The sequence below is a fragment of the Lithobates pipiens genome, unplaced genomic scaffold, assembly GCF_037356315.1.
Source record: "Lithobates pipiens isolate NorthernLeopardFrog02 unplaced genomic scaffold, aLitPip1_a1.2 Scaffold_18, whole genome shotgun sequence".
Classification (NCBI taxonomy): Eukaryota; Metazoa; Chordata; class Amphibia; order Anura; family Ranidae; genus Lithobates; species Lithobates pipiens.
Window position 1 is genome coordinate 506777972 of NW_027507758.1, and position 17330 is coordinate 506795301.

The window sequence follows — 17330 nt, forward strand, 5'->3', positions numbered from 1 at the left end:
CAAGAGGGAGGGGCCAGAACTAGAGGCCAACTGATATGGGTTTTTCTCTGGCCGATGCCGATATTTAGAAATCATGGCGGCCGATGGCCGATATATGATGACGATTTTTTGGGGCCGATATGTTAGGCCGATTTTTTATTTTTATTTTTATCTCCCTTCATCTCATAAAACCTAACAGACACCTTTCCCACTGGGGTGTTTTTTTTTGGCGCTTTTGGGCTAAAAATAGCGCCTGTAAAGTGCCTGCAAAACGGCACCCCTGCAGTCTCTGTGAAAGACAGAGTGCTTTCACACTGAGGCGATGCGCTGGCAGGATGTTAAAACAAAGTCCTGCAAGCAGCACGTTTGGAGTGGTGTATACCGCTCCTCCACCACTCCTCCCCATTGATATTAATGGGCACCACTGCCGAAGTGCATGCAATGCGATTTGGCAGCGGTGCTTCACGGGCGCATTTAACCTCTTCTTCGCCCGCTAGCTGGGTTATATGCGCCCCACTAGCAGCTGAATAGCACTGCTAAAATGATGGTAAAGCGCTGCTAAAACTAGCAGCATTTTACCATCAACACCTGCCCGCTCCAGTGTGAAAGCAGCCTATAAAATAAAAACAGGTAGTCAAAACTTTTGGACGAAAAAAAAAATGGGCTAACTTTACTGTTTTAGGTTTTTTTTTTTTTTTTATCATTTAGTGTATTTTTTCCCCAAAAAATTGCATTTGAAAGACCTCTGCGCAAATGCCGTGTGACATAAAATATTGCAACAACTGCTATTTTATTCCCTAGGGTCTCTGCTAAAAAAAAATATAATTTTTTGGGGGTCTTTCTGGCAGAAAATACAGGACTTTTACTTGTAAGCAACAAGTGTCAGAAAAGATTTAGTCTTTAAATGGTTAAACTGAGAACTCTACACACAGAGTTGAATTCATTCATTCAAGTGTAAACATTGTATCTTTTTGCTCTTTTCTTGGCAGACTGCCCAGAGAGGAAACAAGTTGCTTCTATGAAGACTCAGGCAACTTACACTGACTTCTATTACAGAAGTCATTTCCAAGACGCGCTGTAGTTCTAAATCGGCCTTTTTATCAGCTCAATCGGCCAATGCCGATTAATTAAAAAACTGCAAATATCGGCCGGCCGATATATATCGGTCGACCTGTAGCCAGAAGCGCTGAAAAGGGATCTGAAAAGAGGAGTATCTGGGCTGCTCTGTGCAACATCATTGCACAGAGCAGGTAAGTATAACATGTTTGTTATTTTTAATGAAAAAAAAACAAAAAAAAACAGAGACTTTAGTATCACTTCAATGTAGCTTCAAATTCCAATTTATCTGTGAATACACATCACTTACAAAATAACAATAAGCTAATTACTGGTGGTTGATCAAACTAGCGGTCAGTAGATTAACCACTTGCTTCCCAGAAGCTATATATATATATATATATATATATATTCATTTATAGGCTGCAGCTATAATCCTGGTAGCATCTTTTTAGCTGGCGATTGGCTTTCCAGTAAAAGTGACCTGAGTGGCTTTAGAGCTGCCCAATCACTTTTAGAGTGCTCAGAAGAGGTCCACAACCCCCCCCACCACCACCACCACCACTGTTCCTGGGCTCTCCTGTTACAATAGGAAGTCTTGCACTGCTGTAAGTAGTTGGGTCAACTATGCGCAGAGGTGATGGAGGAACATCAGCACATCTGGTTTCAGAGTTGTTTCCCTGGCCAATACAGCAAGGGAAGCATCTGATCAAATTGTCCTCTGTTTGATCAGATGCTTGGGGGGAACAGTGGTCTGTACCTGTCACAACCCAAAGATATCACAGGGGGTTTGTTCATCCCTTGTGATAGCAATAAAGTTCAGTGAAAAAAAAAAAGAATAAGATAAAAAAAGTTATAACAAAAAAAACACCCCTGTCCCCATGTGCCCAGATGCAAATGCAAACATGGGTCCTGCACGCATATGTAAATGGTAATTGCACAACACATGGAAGCTATTTCCACGAATGTCAGTGACAGCAATAATCCCAGTGCCATAGCCCACATTTAATTCATACCCATAGACTAATAACCTGTAAAGTGTCCCCTATGGACAATTTGCCATTTTACAGGTATTCACAATTTTAAACCTTGATATGTTTGGTATCTATATACTCGAAGCAACATCATATTTTATGTTTTACTAAAAAAAATTGGGATTATGTTGTGTTTGTGTGCACTAAAATTCAATAAAATGTATCTTATCTTGAAAATTTGCATTTGATAAAGGAATGCGCAAATATTGTAAGACATAAAAAAAAAAAAAGCCACCATTTTTCCCCAGTGCCTCCGCTTTCAGAAAAGGTTTGTGGGCCCTAACTAATTTTCTAGTAAAATAAAATAATGAAAATTTTAACATGTATGTGAAAAATTAAAAAATTGCCCAGTAGACAAGTGGTTAATTAGATTCTCCTGAATTCTTTCATGTTTATCTGTGATTCCCCTGGCATTGCAAGTTCTTGATTAAAAATTGCCACGTGTATGACTAGCAAAATACGGCTACGTAACCCACGTTTTTTTTTTTTTTTTTATTCTCTTTTATTTGTGCAGAAATACTGGCAATGCTGCTTATTTTCATAATATATTTTAATTATTTTTTCACAAAAGAGAGGAAGTGTGTCTTAATAGGGTCAGAGGGACTAATCTATTTGACCCAGTTAATGTGGGAAAAGCTGTTAGCATTCTGTGTGTACTTTCAGGTCAATTACTTGTTTTTGTAACAACAAATCCTGAATTTCTACACCAAAACTCGTTTTACTATCACACACATCATTAAATGCTAATTTCACAAAAAGAAGTCACACTCAAGCACATAAAATCTCCCTCCCCCAAAACATTTTTGAATCCCCCCACCCCCACATATGTAGGCAAGTACAAATGTAAATTTATACCCTGGGGGAGCCAACACCTCTGGATCAACTGTGGGTATAGGATTGGGTACATGGGATTGTATGATATTTTTTATTATTTTTTATGGTTGAACTATATGGACCTGTGTCTTTTTTCAACCTAACTATGTAACTACGTAACACCTAAAAACGTTGATTCCAAAACACGTTATTGCTACATATCGCCACGCACGCCAGAGTGAGAGCAATATTTCTAGCACTAGACCGCTGCTATAATGCTAAACTGATGACTTATAGGGGGCTTTTAAAGCGTCGTCTACAGAAAATATAGGGTACTAAAGTTTCAACAGGTGCACGTAAATTTAAGGATTGACATGTTGGGTATTTACAACCTCAGCATACTTTATTGCATTTGTGTGCCCTAAAATTAACCTTAGCAGTAGGATTGTGTAGCATAAAAATTTGGAACTGTATTCTCTAGAGTCTCTGCTTTCATAAAATATATGTTTTGGGGATTTTATGCAAACTTTAGGCAAAAAACGGGCAGCTAAATGGTTAAGGCAGTGTTTAATAAGGCCACTTTCACACTGAGGCACTTTACAGGCACTATAGCTCTAAAAATAGCGCCTGCAAAGCGCCTCTCCTGTCACTCCAGTGTGAAAGCCCAAGGGCTTTCACAATGGGGCACTGCACTGGCAGAACACTCAAAAAAGTCCTGCAAGCAGCTTCTTTGATGCCTGTATATGTATTGAGAGGTGTATACATCGCTCCTAAAGTGCCCCTGCCCATTGAAATCAATGGTCAGCGCCGCTGAAAAGGCGCTTTTAACCCTTTTTCGGCCGCTAGCGGGGGTTAAAAGCGCCCCATTAGCAGCCGAAAAAGTGCAGCTAAAACTACGGTGAAGTGCCGCTAAAAATAGAGGCGCTTTACCCCCGACGCCCCGGCTCAGTGTGAAAGTGCCCTTTATGTATAACCCATCTCAGGCATTCTGTAATAGGTTATTGCCTTTTATGTAACATAACCTGTTTATATTATATACACTCCCCTTTACTTTAAGCGCTGCAATACACCTTTGTGACTGGGTGTGTTGCAATAACTCACATTCTCTGTGCATTAGTGCATTGCAATGCCATTCATTTAGAGTAGTCCCCTAACACACAAAGGCAATGCAGTTCCAATGCACATGCATTGCAGTCAGAAAAAGTGCTGCATATTTGTTTTTGGTCTGTTTCTGTGCATTGGCAGTCTTATCGAAATGAATGGGCTGCTTTGACTGAATACTTTAACAAGTATGTCAATGCTACACACAAAAACAATGTAAATCCAGCCTACGACTTATAACTAGGAGATATTGGAGGTTGAGTTACTAAGGACAAAGCCACTATGCACTGCAAGTGCACTTGGAAGCACAGTCGCTGTAATTCTGAGGGGAAGTTCTGCTGATTTTATCATCCAATCACGTACAAGCAAAAATGCTGTTTTCTATTTTCCTTGCATGCCCCCCTCGGATCTACAAGTAAGGGCTGGGTTCACACTGCGGGCGATGCGAGGCGACACGACTTGCCTCGCCGCAATCTGACAAGTCGCCCCCGTTCTGTACAATGGAACCGTTCTGAGAGGAGCGACTCGAGACGCTCCGACTCAGAAAAAAGGTTCCTGTACTACTTCTGGACTATACAGAAGTCATTTGCAAATCGCCGCTGAGGTCGCGGCGAGGCAAGTCGGTGTCGCCTCGCATCGCCCGCAGTGTGAACCGGCCCTAACTGTTCTTCCAAGTGCACTAGCAGTGCAAAGTGAACTTACTTTAGTAAATAAACCCCATTGTTTAACTGAACAGTGCAAAGTGAACTTACTTTAGTAAATAAACCCCATTGTTTAACTGAACAATCAACATTCAAACAGGGACAGTTGACATGTGGTCTCGTGTCACATAACATTTGAATTGTGTCAAATACCATCAGCATTTTCTAAACTCTGTCACCAGACATTCACTTTAGAGATACATCGGCCAGTAAACTTATCAACAGCTCCTAGATATTTCCCATCATTTCTATGGGCACCCTCCTGTTCAGCTGCTGGTTCTAAACTTGTTGCACTCAAGATTACAAGTCGGTCTAATGCCGCGTACATACGGCCGGACTTTCCGGCAGACGAGATCCGAGGGAATCAGTCCATCAGACAATTCGATCGTGTGTGGACTAATCCAATCATTTTTCATTTTAAAAATCCGACGGACCTAGAAATAGAACATGTTTCAAATCTGTCCGACGGACTCAATTCCTATCGGGAAAACCATTCATCTGCATGCTGGTCCGACGGGCCAAATGTGACGCAAGGGAAGCTATTGGCTACTGGCAATTGAACTTCCTTTTTTAGTCCCATCTTACATCATCACGTTCAAAAAGAATGGACTTTCGAACTGACTTAGTCAGTTTGTGTGTGGGCAAGTCCGTACGTTTGGAAGGTCAGTCGGAACTCCGCCGAAAGTCCATTGGGAAGACTGACGGACCTAGTCTGCGGGAAAGTCCGGTGGTGTGTATGCGGCATTAGGCTTGGTTTCAGATGCGACTTGAGTTGTGCAGAACTCCATGACAATGGAAATCACTTTGTTTTCAAAAGTGCCTGTTCACACCAATGCAGCTCAGCACAGTGCAGTTTTAGAAATGGGTCCTGTGCTAACATTGGTGCGATTCCAGAATGATTCTGGGCCCATAAAATACACAAACCACATCCAAGTTGCATCAAATAATAGCACAGAAAGTCAAATCAGAAACTGATCACAGCGGTGTGAACCTTGCCTTAACCTCTTTATGACTGCACTATAGCCACAACACAGTTGCACATTTCCAGGAGGGCTTCTATTGACGTCCTGCTATGATCGTGCTTCCCGCGCGCCCCCCACGGCACGCATCAGCAGTGATCTGGAATCTGTGATCCTTTGGACAAAGCTGATCACAAATGGGGGTAAAGAGCCGATCACAGGGGTACTTTTCCATGTGACCAGCTGTGTCCATATCCAAACAAGAAGACTCGCTGCTCCAGGTGAGGTTTTAAAAGCCTGATGATCTGGACAGGTGCCTGCCTTGGCTCACCTCCGGAATATAATCAAAAGAAGAATTTGCCGTACTCTGTACTCGTTTAAAATTATTTTATTCCCAACAGAAAGCTGGTAGATGCATTTCACACACTCCAAGTGCACTTAATCATTTACCATGTGACTAGCTGTGTCCAATCATGATGGAAGGAGGGAATCATTCCACGATCATCTCTGCACCGAAGGATCCTGTGATTGTATATGACAGACACATTCTAAATAAATGTGAATTTTTAAACGGAGAGCACTAGATCTGTGTATTTTTTCTTCCTGCATGTATGCTGTGGGGATTGGAAATCTAAGGCCGCGTACACACGGGCGGACTATCCGTCCAACTAAGTCCGTCAGACAATCCGACAGACAGTCCGTCCTACTTTTGAATGAACGGACTTGACCACACACGACGAAGACAGCTTGAAAGCTTGCGCGATGACGTGTACAGCACGTACGACGGGACTAGAAATTCGACGTCCAATACACTGCAATGCAACCTTCGGCCGTGTAAATCCTTTCTGAGCATGCGCCATACTTAGTCCGTCGAACTAGCCTACTCACGAGCGGACTGTCCGCTGAAACCAAGTTTGGACGGACAATATTACGGAAATTCCGAAAGACTTAGTCCGCCAGACTGTCCGCTGAAAAAGTCCGCTGAAGCCCACACACGAGCGGATTGTCCGCTGAAACACGTTTCAGCGGACCAAGTCTGTCAGACAGTCCGCCCGTGTGTACGCGGCCTAATAATCCATCCATCCGAGTAAGAAGAATTTGAAGCAGCAGCAATTTGTCTTCATCCCCAGAGAGGGAAAAACATGTGGTGAGACCTACTGGTAATTAGGGATGAGCTCCGGCGTGTTTGCATACTCTACTTGCAGAGCCTGCCAGGAAGTCGGCACAGCGCTGCGCTAAGCTAATCACAGACAGTGAGACATTGCCCGATCTCTGCAGCCGCACATCGGGGCAATGTCTCACTGTCTGTGATTAGCGCAGCGCTGCGTCGACTTCCTGGCCGGCTCTGCACATGGAGTATGTAAACACGTCAGAGCTCATCCTTACTGGTAATGCAGGGGTCACTGCAGTGAGGTGAGAAGCTAATCTACAAGGGTGGAGGATTCACACTTTGCATTATGTCATGGACTTTGGGCTGCAGCTTGTATCGGGTTCACCTCATGGAGTAGCCCAAATTCCTCTTCAACCCAGCCAGTTGAGGTAGATGGTGGGGTGGCTTGCAGGTAATGAGCAGCAGCTTCGGCTGGGCCAGGGGCAGCACGGTTTAATGAAGTGACGTTGACATTTTGAGGACAGTTAGCTTGTTGGTGTCCCACTTGATTAAACCAATAACGAGGCCTGGTCTTTTTGATGGGTATAGCCAGTCAGGCCATTGCAGGGAGGGCGACTGACTGCTGGGTGGATCTCTGGATATGGGCAAGTGCTGGCGGTGGACTGGAGATGCCGGAAGGCTACAGTTGGCGAGATCTCCAGGTATCCATATACTGGTCAGCTAATTCCGCTGCTTTGTCTCCCTTCAAGGGCTTTTGGTCTTGTACCCCCTACCGATCATAGCTGAGCCCTTTAGCCGGATAGCTGTAGACTTGGTAGGACCATTGCCCCGACCCAGTCCCTCTGGGAAGAGATATATCTTGACGGTGGTGGATTATGCTACTCTTTACCAGGAGGCAGTTCCTCTGACAAACATCCATGCAGAGACAGTAGTGGAGGCCCTGTTCCGAATGTTTACCAGGGTGGGTTTCCTTCAGGAGATTATCTCAGACCAAGGGACTCAGTTTACTGTGGACCTAACCCAGCAGTTGTGCAAGCTCTGTGGAATTAACCTATACACAGCTCTCCCTACCACCCCCAGACTAATGAACTATGTGAGCGGTTCAATGGAACGCTAAAGCAACTGCTGCAGACGTTTGCAACTTCTAACCGGGATTAGGAGAAATTTCTGCCCCATCTCCTGTCCACTTACAGGGAAGTACAACAGGAATCTATGGGGTTCTCCCACTTTGAGTTATTCTATAGAAGAAGGGTGAGGGGGCCACTAGATCTACTTAAAGCCCATTGGGAAGAAGGTGTAGGGGCTGTGGTAGGGTACATACTAGCAATCAGGGACCGGCTGAAGGAACTCACGGACACCGTGCAGAACCTTCAGACCGCACAAGGGTGGAAGAAGCAGTAGTATGATAGTACCGCCAGGAATCGCACCCTGGCTGTAGGGCAGAAAGTTCTTGCCCTCAAGCCTACCAAGTCAGACAAAATACAGGACATTAGTAGTGTTAATAAAAAATGAAAAAAAATTCCAGTATATATTCCATAGTTTGTAGACACTATAACTTTCACGCATACCAATCAATATACACTTATTGTGATTTTTTTGATTTTTTTTATCAAAAACATGTAGCAGAATACATTTTGGCCAAAACTTATGAAGACATTTGATTTTTGTTTTTTAATTGGACATGTTTAAAAGCAGAATGTAAAAAATATAGTTTTTTAATTTGTTTTAATTTTCAGTCTTTTTTTCATTTATATCGAAGAAACCTCAGTGGTTATCAAATACCACCAAAATAAAGCACTATGTCTGTGAAAAAAAAAATGTATATAAATTTAATTTGGGTACATCATAGCATGACCACGCAATCACCAGTTAAAGTGGTTGTAAACCCTTAAAACCACTTTGACCTACAGGTAAGCCTAGATTAAGGCTTACCTGTAGGTCCAAGAAATATCTCCTAAACCTATACAGCGCACTATACGACAGCGGCACGCAGGCGCACTGGGCAGGCCGCAGATCGCGGCAATATGCGCGGGAGTGACGTCATCGTGGCTCCGGCGAATCACAGCGCGGGAGCAGCGAGACCCGGAAGTCGCTCCGGGATCCATGGCAGCGGCGAAGAGGAAGACGGAGGACTGCTTTGGGGGCTTCGTTCTCAGGTAAGTTATTCATAATGAGCTAGTATGCTATGCATACTAGCTCATTATGCCTTTGCCTTACAGGGTGTGTTTTTTTTTTATTAATTTTTTTTGCCTTTACTTCCTCTTTAACCACTTGCTTACTGGGCTTTTTAAATGACAATTGCGCAGTCATACTACAGTATACCCAAATTCAATTTTTATCTTTTTTTTTTCACACAGATAGAGCTTGTTTTTGGTGGTATTTAATTGCTGCTGGGTTTTTTATTTTTTGCTAAATAAAACAAAAAAGACCGGAAAGTTTGAAAAAACAAAAAAAATGTTTCATAGTTTGTTATAAAATTTTGAAAACAGGTAATTTTTCTCCTTCACTGATGTGCGCTGATGAGGCTGCGCACTGATGAGCACTAATAAGGCAGCACTAATAGTCACTGATGAGGTAGCAATGATGGCTGGCACTGGTAGGTGACACTGATAGGAAGCACTGATCTGTGGCACTGATAGGCATTGATTGGCAGCACTGGTAGGCATTAAAGTGGTTGTAAACCCTCCCCCACAACTTTGTCCCATGTAAATCAGCATAAAAAACCCTAATGAACACTGCTTGTAGATACCTCCTTACTTGCTTAGTATTGTTGTAATCCTTGTTGTTCTGTAGAATGAAGTCACTGAGCATGCCCAGATCTCCCCTGATTTAAGGCACACTCTCTGTGTCATCTATCTGTTATCAGGACTTCCTACGGCACAACATGTGACCTCACATACAGTCTAAACTTGTTTCCCTTTGTCAGACTTATCAGCTTCAGCAATGGCCATTAGACATCGGCACAAGTAAATACTATGAAATAAACAAGTAAGGGCCCAGGATCGACCACCTACTCCGAGCTGAGATCAGCTGAGTCTTATAGACTCTGTGATCACAGAGCGCATCGAGCGTGACCGACAGGGACGCAGAGACAGCGCTTGCTCAGGAGGACATCCGTGGACACCCTCCTGACAATTAAGGCCCGCGCTGTAGCCATCCTTAGGCTATAGCGTGGGCTGCAAGTAGTTAAAGTAGTGCAGGGCAGCATAGCAAACAAAATGGCCTGGTCATAAAGGGGGTAAAACCTTCTAGAGCCGAAGTGGTTAAAGACCAGCTTTTATCTCCATCCGAATTCACAGTACAGTGCTGTAGAAGGTTCCATTGTCATATAATATTAAGAGGACGTTGCCATAGACAGCGGTTTCTTGTCTGTATACGCTCAGGGCTCCTTGACAGCAGGTCCCTCAGAATGAATTCGGCTGCGTGTTGTGTAGGGGTGATGAGGGTGGTGCTGCAACTCATCACACTGTTTACTTTTATTCAACTTTATTGAAAAGTCACAAAGTGACACTCCACTAGGGCTACACAAGGCAGCACATGGTGGCCCCCTGTGGAAGAGTACACCGACATGCTGCATTTATAGGCACCTCACCTGGCCAATGGCCGCATAGAACACCATGGTTTCCTCTGAGCCCTCATTAGATAATATCAGACGTGTGGTACTCACTTGTAGCTGTGCCGTCCCCCTCCTGGCAGTGTACTCACTGCCGCTTCCTCATACACTACCGCTGCACCCAGGTGAGCAGGAGGAGGGCACTGCACCTGTCACCCCGCCACCGCCCATCATCTAAACAACCCCGCCCACCCCACAGCCTGGGACCGCCCCCTTCCTCCGCCTCGGTCACATGTTCCAGTCTTTAGTCAGGTGATCCTCCTGGTCACCTAAGTGTCGTAAAGTGACGCACTTCCGCGCAGTGCCCGGTGTCGCAGTGAGGGCGGAAGCGGCACCGAGACGACCGGAAGATCATCGGAGGACAGAAGTTATGGCGACTGTTGGGAGCAAGTCGGTCCTGTTTGTGTGTTTAGGTGAGTGCAGAGTAGCCAGCTCTATGTGGTGAGGAATAGGGGGAGTGACGTGGGGTGCTGCAAGGCACGCAGGGAGAGGTGGCGCCTTCCACCAGAAGTGTACTCCGTGCTGTGCCCTGTGGAGACCAGCCAGAAGCCCACAAAGTTGTATGAGAGAAGAAGGAGGGATATAAGATTTGTATTGAGATGTACATGTAGTAAGGGATGGGACTACTAGCAATCAATTTAGGCCAATATGCATTCTGCTTTGTATTTGTGGGAAAGAATATCCCAATAAGCCTGTATTGATTGGTTTGCACAAAATTGTCTATAAACTATGGGATTTATTTATTACTAGTAATGCAGAAATGCTACCAATAGTGTTTTTTTTATTTTTTTTTTATTTCTCTTCCTTTTACTGAAAAAAATGCTAATAAAACGCTACTGCAAAAAGCAATTTCCAGCATTTTTTTTTTTTGCTTAAAATAAAACAAAAAACGCTAGTGTGCATGGAGCCTAAGGCATGTTTTCTCAATTTGCGTGTGTTCTGATAATTAACCACTGTCAATGGCACCACTTTACAATGTACTTGTTTGACAGGTGCAACTATAAGAACATTTCGATAGTTTGACAGACTCGCCAAGGACAGGGGCTTTTGGAGGGGACTGAACGCTAGGCTTTTTCATACTGACTATGGGCCCTGGCATTTTAGGGAGCTACAAGCGTTTAGGAAGATATTCTGTTATGTAATGTAAAAGGACATTATTAATGAGGCCATGATGGTCTCTGCTAGCTTGGGGTGGTTGGTATATTGTCTCATTTCGTGTACTCTTTGGGTCATTTGGGGTGTGGCTGTATTCCAATCTTCTATTGTGTCTGTCTGCCTTGGATTTTATGGGGTGTTTCATAGTCAGTAAGGTCGAATAAAGACACCAGTCCATCCAGTTCAACCTGAGTATCTACAATTGTCCCTATCCCTGTACGTTTCACACTTGCATTGGTCCCTGCCCTCAAGGAGCCCACAGTCCAAAGTCCCCATTCATATACTAGGGCCAATTTTTTTTTGGACAGAAGCCAATTAACCTACCAGCATGTCTTTGGATTGTGTGAGGAAACCCGCACAGGGAGAACCTGCAAACTTCAGGCAGGTAGTGTCATGGTTGGTATTCGAACCAGTGACCCTTTTTACTGTTAGGCGAGAGTGCTAACCACTGTGACGCCCATAACACCACTGCCGCCCCTTTCAATGGGTATGTAGATTAGCTGCGAGATTGGTGGGGGGCGAATTCCTCCAACAGCTCTCACGGCTGATTGGAGAGTCTACCCCACTCGGAATACAAAGGTGGGGTATTGTCCAGAGTATTACCTGTGTTTTCAATAAACAGTCAGTAACCAAACGAGTATTTGTGTTTTGTGTTTGTTAGCGGTTGGAATATCTGATCTCTGTATTCAGATTGGGAGGAATCGGTACACAACAGAAGCACTTGAGTGAAGTGTGGGCCATTTCGTTACAGGTAGTATTAACCCCCTGGTGGTTTTTCAGCGTATCGGATTGAGAGCATAACAAAATAAGTATTCCTGTGTTTAATATTCCAACCTGCAGTTTACCACTTTTAATGCTTTCAGCTTCTGCTCTCGGTGCTGCTTCCCTGAATGTCTGGAGTCAGTCTAAAAACTTAGTGCCTTCCCATCCTAGGCTGCAGGGCTGTGTGTTTCTGTTGACACACATAGTGTAGGGATATACGGCCCTAGAGAAGGGAGCCATCCTGAAACAGAAATCCTGGGGCAGAGTTCATGGAACTAACTTAGTGTTTGTTACCCCAACATTATGTTCTTGATGTATGCCTGCTGTACCATCTACTTGCATGAGAAAGTATCCTGTTCTTTGTATACTTCATTCGTGTGAAATCCTTGGTGTTCCTGCCAGTCCCTCTGCTTTCGTATTAAAACTGACCATACTAAGCAGGAGAGCACAACATGGTCAGTTCTCTACCTATGCTGGGGACTCAGCCTGTTCTCTAATGATCAGACTTGCCCTGACACATGTCCCCAACCCACGTGCACAGCCATTCACTGGGAAGCTTGGTGTAATGCTGTTTCTCCTCCCCTAGCTCTTATGCAGCTGAGAACGGAGGGAATGTGATCACTTATAAAAAGTGGGGGGAGGGTATTTTATAATGGGAGTGTGTGTGTGTGTGTGTGTGTGTGTATATATATATATATATATATATATATATATATATATATATATATATATATATATATATATATATACACACACACAAAAAAATGTTTTGCCTTTCATTTCTATTTTAAACCAAATGGGCTCTTTTACAAGGTGAATGTTTGTTTACAATCGCTTTAACTCCTTGCCGACCGTCTCACAGCGATATACTTCAGCAGAATCACGTTCCTGTAGGTTGCCTTTCTATGAGGCGGCAAGCTCTGTGAGTCGGGTTGCGGGTCCCGGGGATACCTGCCATCTCTTCATGGGGAGGAAGAAGCTAATGTAAACAAGCATCTTCCCGTTCTGCTTAGTGACAGTGTCACTGATCTCTGATCCCGTTGATCGGAGCAGAGATCAGTGACGTGTCTTACACAGCCACGCCTCCCCACAGTTAGAAACACACCCCTAGGACACACTTAACCCCCACACTGCAACCTAGTGGTTAACCCCTTCACTGCCAGTGTTATTTACACAGGAATCGGTGCATTTGTATAACACTGATTGCTGTATAAATGACATTGGTCCGAAAAAATGTCTGCTCTGGCCACCATAATGTCGCAGTCACGATAAAGATCGCTGCCATTTAAAAAAGAATTGTTAATTAAAATACCATAAAACTATCCCCTATTTTGTAAATGCTATAACTTTTGCACAAACCAATCAATCGCTTATTGCGATTATTTTTACCAAAATGTGTCTGCTGAGCAGTGTGTGTGTCATGTTCTGCGGCTCTTGGGGGGGGGGGGGGGGGGTTGATTGCGCTGGCTGTGCCCTGATGTGTGTTTTTCTCTCCCGGGGGGGGGGGGGGGGGTGGCGTGGCTGTGTCTGTCGATCACTGCAGTGCTGTTAACCACCATTTCTGTGTCGCTGTCCCTCATGGTATTCAGTGTTAGGCAGCCATCTTAGGTGAGGGCAAGGAGCAGGATGCTATCCTGTAGCTTGGTGGCAATTTTCCCTGTGTTTTTGTCCTTGGATGCTCAGCAGCCATTTTCTTGTAGCCTCAGCATGTTTTTGGGCCAGTCTCAAGGAGTAGCATGCTTTCTGGGCGCTTGACGGCCATTTTTTTGGAGCCTGAACATGTTGTGGATCGGTTTCAGTTCCATAAGCAGCAGCTCTGGATGACACGGTGTGATCTCCTATGCACCTGGGAGCTGACAAGGGACACAGGCACTACTAGCTGGATAGTGCAGAACCAATCGGGGTGGTGAGTCCTGCGGGAAAGAGCCCCTCAGCCAGCAGCAGTTAGGGTGGTGGGACCATCACTGTCCTAAGTCCCATCAGGTGGCAGACAGAGTAAGGTCAGCATGGCTTCAGAAACTGTTGTTTCTTCCCCCGAAATCCAGGCAATTGCAACCGGTTTGCCTGCAGATTGTGCAGTGCCTCTGGACGCTTTGTCGGCGGTCCTCAATTCATTCATTGCCAAGATGGAGGTGGTGCGTGGGCGCAAAGATGCTAAAAAGCGGCCCATGGGGCCCCCCCTCTGGGGAGAGCTCTGATGCAGACTCGGCCCTGCTGAGGCTGGTGACCCCTGTTCTGTTTCAGATGAAGCTGACCAGGAATGTTGGGACAGTGGGGATGAATCCCCGTCTGGGTCTGTGCGCGACAAATCGCTTGTTGGAGCACTAATCACAGCTGTGCGTGATACCCTAAAGATTCAGGAGCCAGCAGATCCTTCTGCTGATGTAGCGGTCCCTTTTGGGTCCCGTAAGCCAGCACGTTCACCTAAGGTGTTCCCATATCTGACTTATTTTGATTAGTTAATTTTACAAGAAATTAGGTCAACCGCAACGGACCTTTTCGATCCCCAAATATATGGCGGTGCACTACCCCTTTGAGGAGAGCCTTCTCAAAAAATGGCTCCTCCGGTCGTGGAACCCCCCCCAGGTTAAACAAAGTAACCACGATCCTGGTAGAGGGGACTCCTGCATTTAAGGGCCCCACGGACAGGAAGGCCGCGGCAGTGGCTCGTTCCTTGTTTACGGTTGTGGGGTCAACCATGCAACCAGTACTGGCATCCGCACTTGTGTGGCAGACACTGAGTGGGCAAAACTGTTGCAGGCTTCTCCTGTCTGCGTGGAACTAGCAGACCAACTAGTGCAAGGCCTGAAGTGTGTTTGTGACACGGCCCTGGGAGAGTCCCTCTGTTATCCAGGGCTACAATGTGAGCAGTGGTGCTGAAGCACCTGATTTGGTTAATATGCTGGTCTGCTGCCCGGGCATCCAAAAAAGCCTTGATGGATCTTCCCTTCCTTGGCAACCAGCTCTTTGGAGCCTCTTTGGATGACATTATTAAAAATGCCACAGGTGGTAAGAGTATTCTACTCCCACAGGCCAGGAAGGCTAAGGAGCCACACCGTAGGCAAGGGCCCTTAGTTTCCACTCCCAAACGGCTTTTTCGTCCGCCTGGAGCTTCGACCAAGCGTCCCCAGCCCGACAGTATGACCTCCTGAAGGACATAAGCGTCCCTGGAACTGCAAGCCTCCGAGCAAAAGAGCTACCGCATGAAGGTTTGCCCCTACCCGCAACTCGGGTGCGAGGTTGGCTTTGGGGGTTTGCAGCCCGGTGGACCTCTCGGCTGTCCGACCAATGGGTCTGCGATCTGATTTCCTCCGGCTACAAGATAGAGTTCCTCTCTTGGCCACAAAACAGATTCTTCCCCTCCAGCATACCCGTAATCCCGGCTCGCCGGGAGGCCCTTTTGGGGGTGGTAAGGGACCTGCTGAGTCGTGGGGTGATAGTACATGTTCCAGACTCAACCTTTCCAGAGGTTCTACTCAAACCTGTTTGGTTGTACCCCTTCCTTCTTGGGGACTACAATCTTGGATCTAAAAGCCCTCAATTACTTTGTGAAAGTACAGAGGTTCCGAATGGAATCCGTTCGCTCAGTAGTCGCTGAACTCCATCAAGGGGACACCCTGGCATCCTTAGACATCCAGGATGCGTACCTGTACATACTTCTGATGCCGGAGGCATATGGGTTTCTGTGATTCACTGTCGGGGAAGCCCACTACCAGTTTGTGGCTCTCCCTTTTTGGTTTGGTATCAGCAGGGTTGCGATCGTGGGATACCTAGACGATCTCCTCCTGAGAGCATCTTCTGCCTCAGAGTTGGAGGAGGATGTGGCGATGACCCTGCAGGAATTTGGGTGGCTGTTGAACCTGAAGAAGTATGTGATCGTATCAACTCAGCGTTTGGAGTACCTAGGCTTACTGCTGGACTCCATGGAAGCGAGAGTGTTTCTCCCTTCAGACAAGCTGCAGACCCTCAGAGACGCGGTGAACTGCAAGTGGTTGTCGCTACGCTTCTGAATGTGAGTCCTGGGACTCATGGTGGCCTCCTTTTCGAGGCAGTACCGTATGCCCAGTTCCACACCAGAGTCCTGCAGAAGGAGATTTTGACAAAATGGGACAAATCGCCCCTGGATCGGCAGATTCAGGTGAGTCAGTTAGTCAGGGATTCCCTGCTCTGGTGGCTGAGGTCCCTGGCACTTCTGTCCGAGAAGTCGTTACTGCCTCCTGAAATGGACAGTGATCACAATGGACGCCAGCTGGGACATCAGGCTGGGGTGGAGTAATGGGAGTTCAGTCGACTCGGGGCCTCTGGTCAGCAGAGGAATCCAAGTTGCCGATCAATCTGCTCGACCTGAGAGTGATCAGGCTATGCCTCTCCGCCTGGTCGATAAGACAGCGAGGGTGTCCGATCAGGATCCAGTCAGACAATGCCACAGCTGTGGCATACGTCAATCACCAAGGAGGAACAGGAAGCTCGGCCGCTGCACGGGAGGTCGCTCACATACTGCAGGGCGACATTTACCGGCCATGTCGGCCATTTACATCCCGAGAGTGGAGAACTGGCAGGCGGACTATCTAAGTCCCCAGATGCTGGACCCAGGAGAATGGGAGTTGCATCCGGAGGTGTTCAGGCTACTGTGCCTGCAGTGGGGCACACCAGACGTGCATCTTCTGGCCTCCCATCTCAGTCGGAATGTGCCGAGATTTGTGTCTAGGACAAGAGATCCATGGGCAGATGTGTCAGGCGCGCCGTTGGCTCAGTGGGATCAGTACCAGCTGATCTATGCCTTTCCTCCACTGAAACTGTTACCACGTCTGCTTCGCAGAGTGGAGGCCGAGGGGATCCCAGTAATACTGATTGCCCCAGATTGGCCTCAGCGTCTCTGTTACGGAGACCTAGTGTGCCTGGTGGCAGACGCTCCTTGGCGACTGCCGTTACAAGAAGACCTTCTGTCTCAAGGTCCGATTCTCCTTCCTGCTTTACCATCGCTGGTTTTAACGGCATGGCTATTGAGAGCCAGGTGTTGAGGAACTGGGGTCTTTCGGACGCGGT

General features: G+C 46.1%; 2 protein-coding genes across 3 annotated transcripts in view; one reads left to right on the top strand and one right to left on the bottom strand.

Annotated features, from left to right (window-relative positions):
* Positions 1-10551, bottom strand: part of SH3YL1 (SH3 and SYLF domain containing 1) — a 273258-nt gene extending 262707 nt beyond the window's left edge. The window contains exon 1 of the mRNA XM_077488694.1: positions 10422-10551. Within this exon, the coding sequence (XP_077344820.1) occupies position 10422 (1 nt within the window). The 5' untranslated portion in view covers positions 10423-10551. The remainder of the gene's footprint in view (positions 1-10421) is intronic.
* A 65-nt stretch (positions 10552-10616) lies between these two features.
* Positions 10617-17330, top strand: part of ACP1 (acid phosphatase 1) — a 35509-nt gene continuing 28795 nt past the window's right edge. For both annotated transcript variants that reach the window (XM_077488695.1, XM_077488696.1), the window contains exon 1: positions 10617-10780. In XM_077488695.1, the coding sequence (XP_077344821.1) occupies positions 10738-10780 (43 nt within the window). In that variant the 5' untranslated portion in view covers positions 10617-10737. The remainder of the gene's footprint in view (positions 10781-17330) is intronic.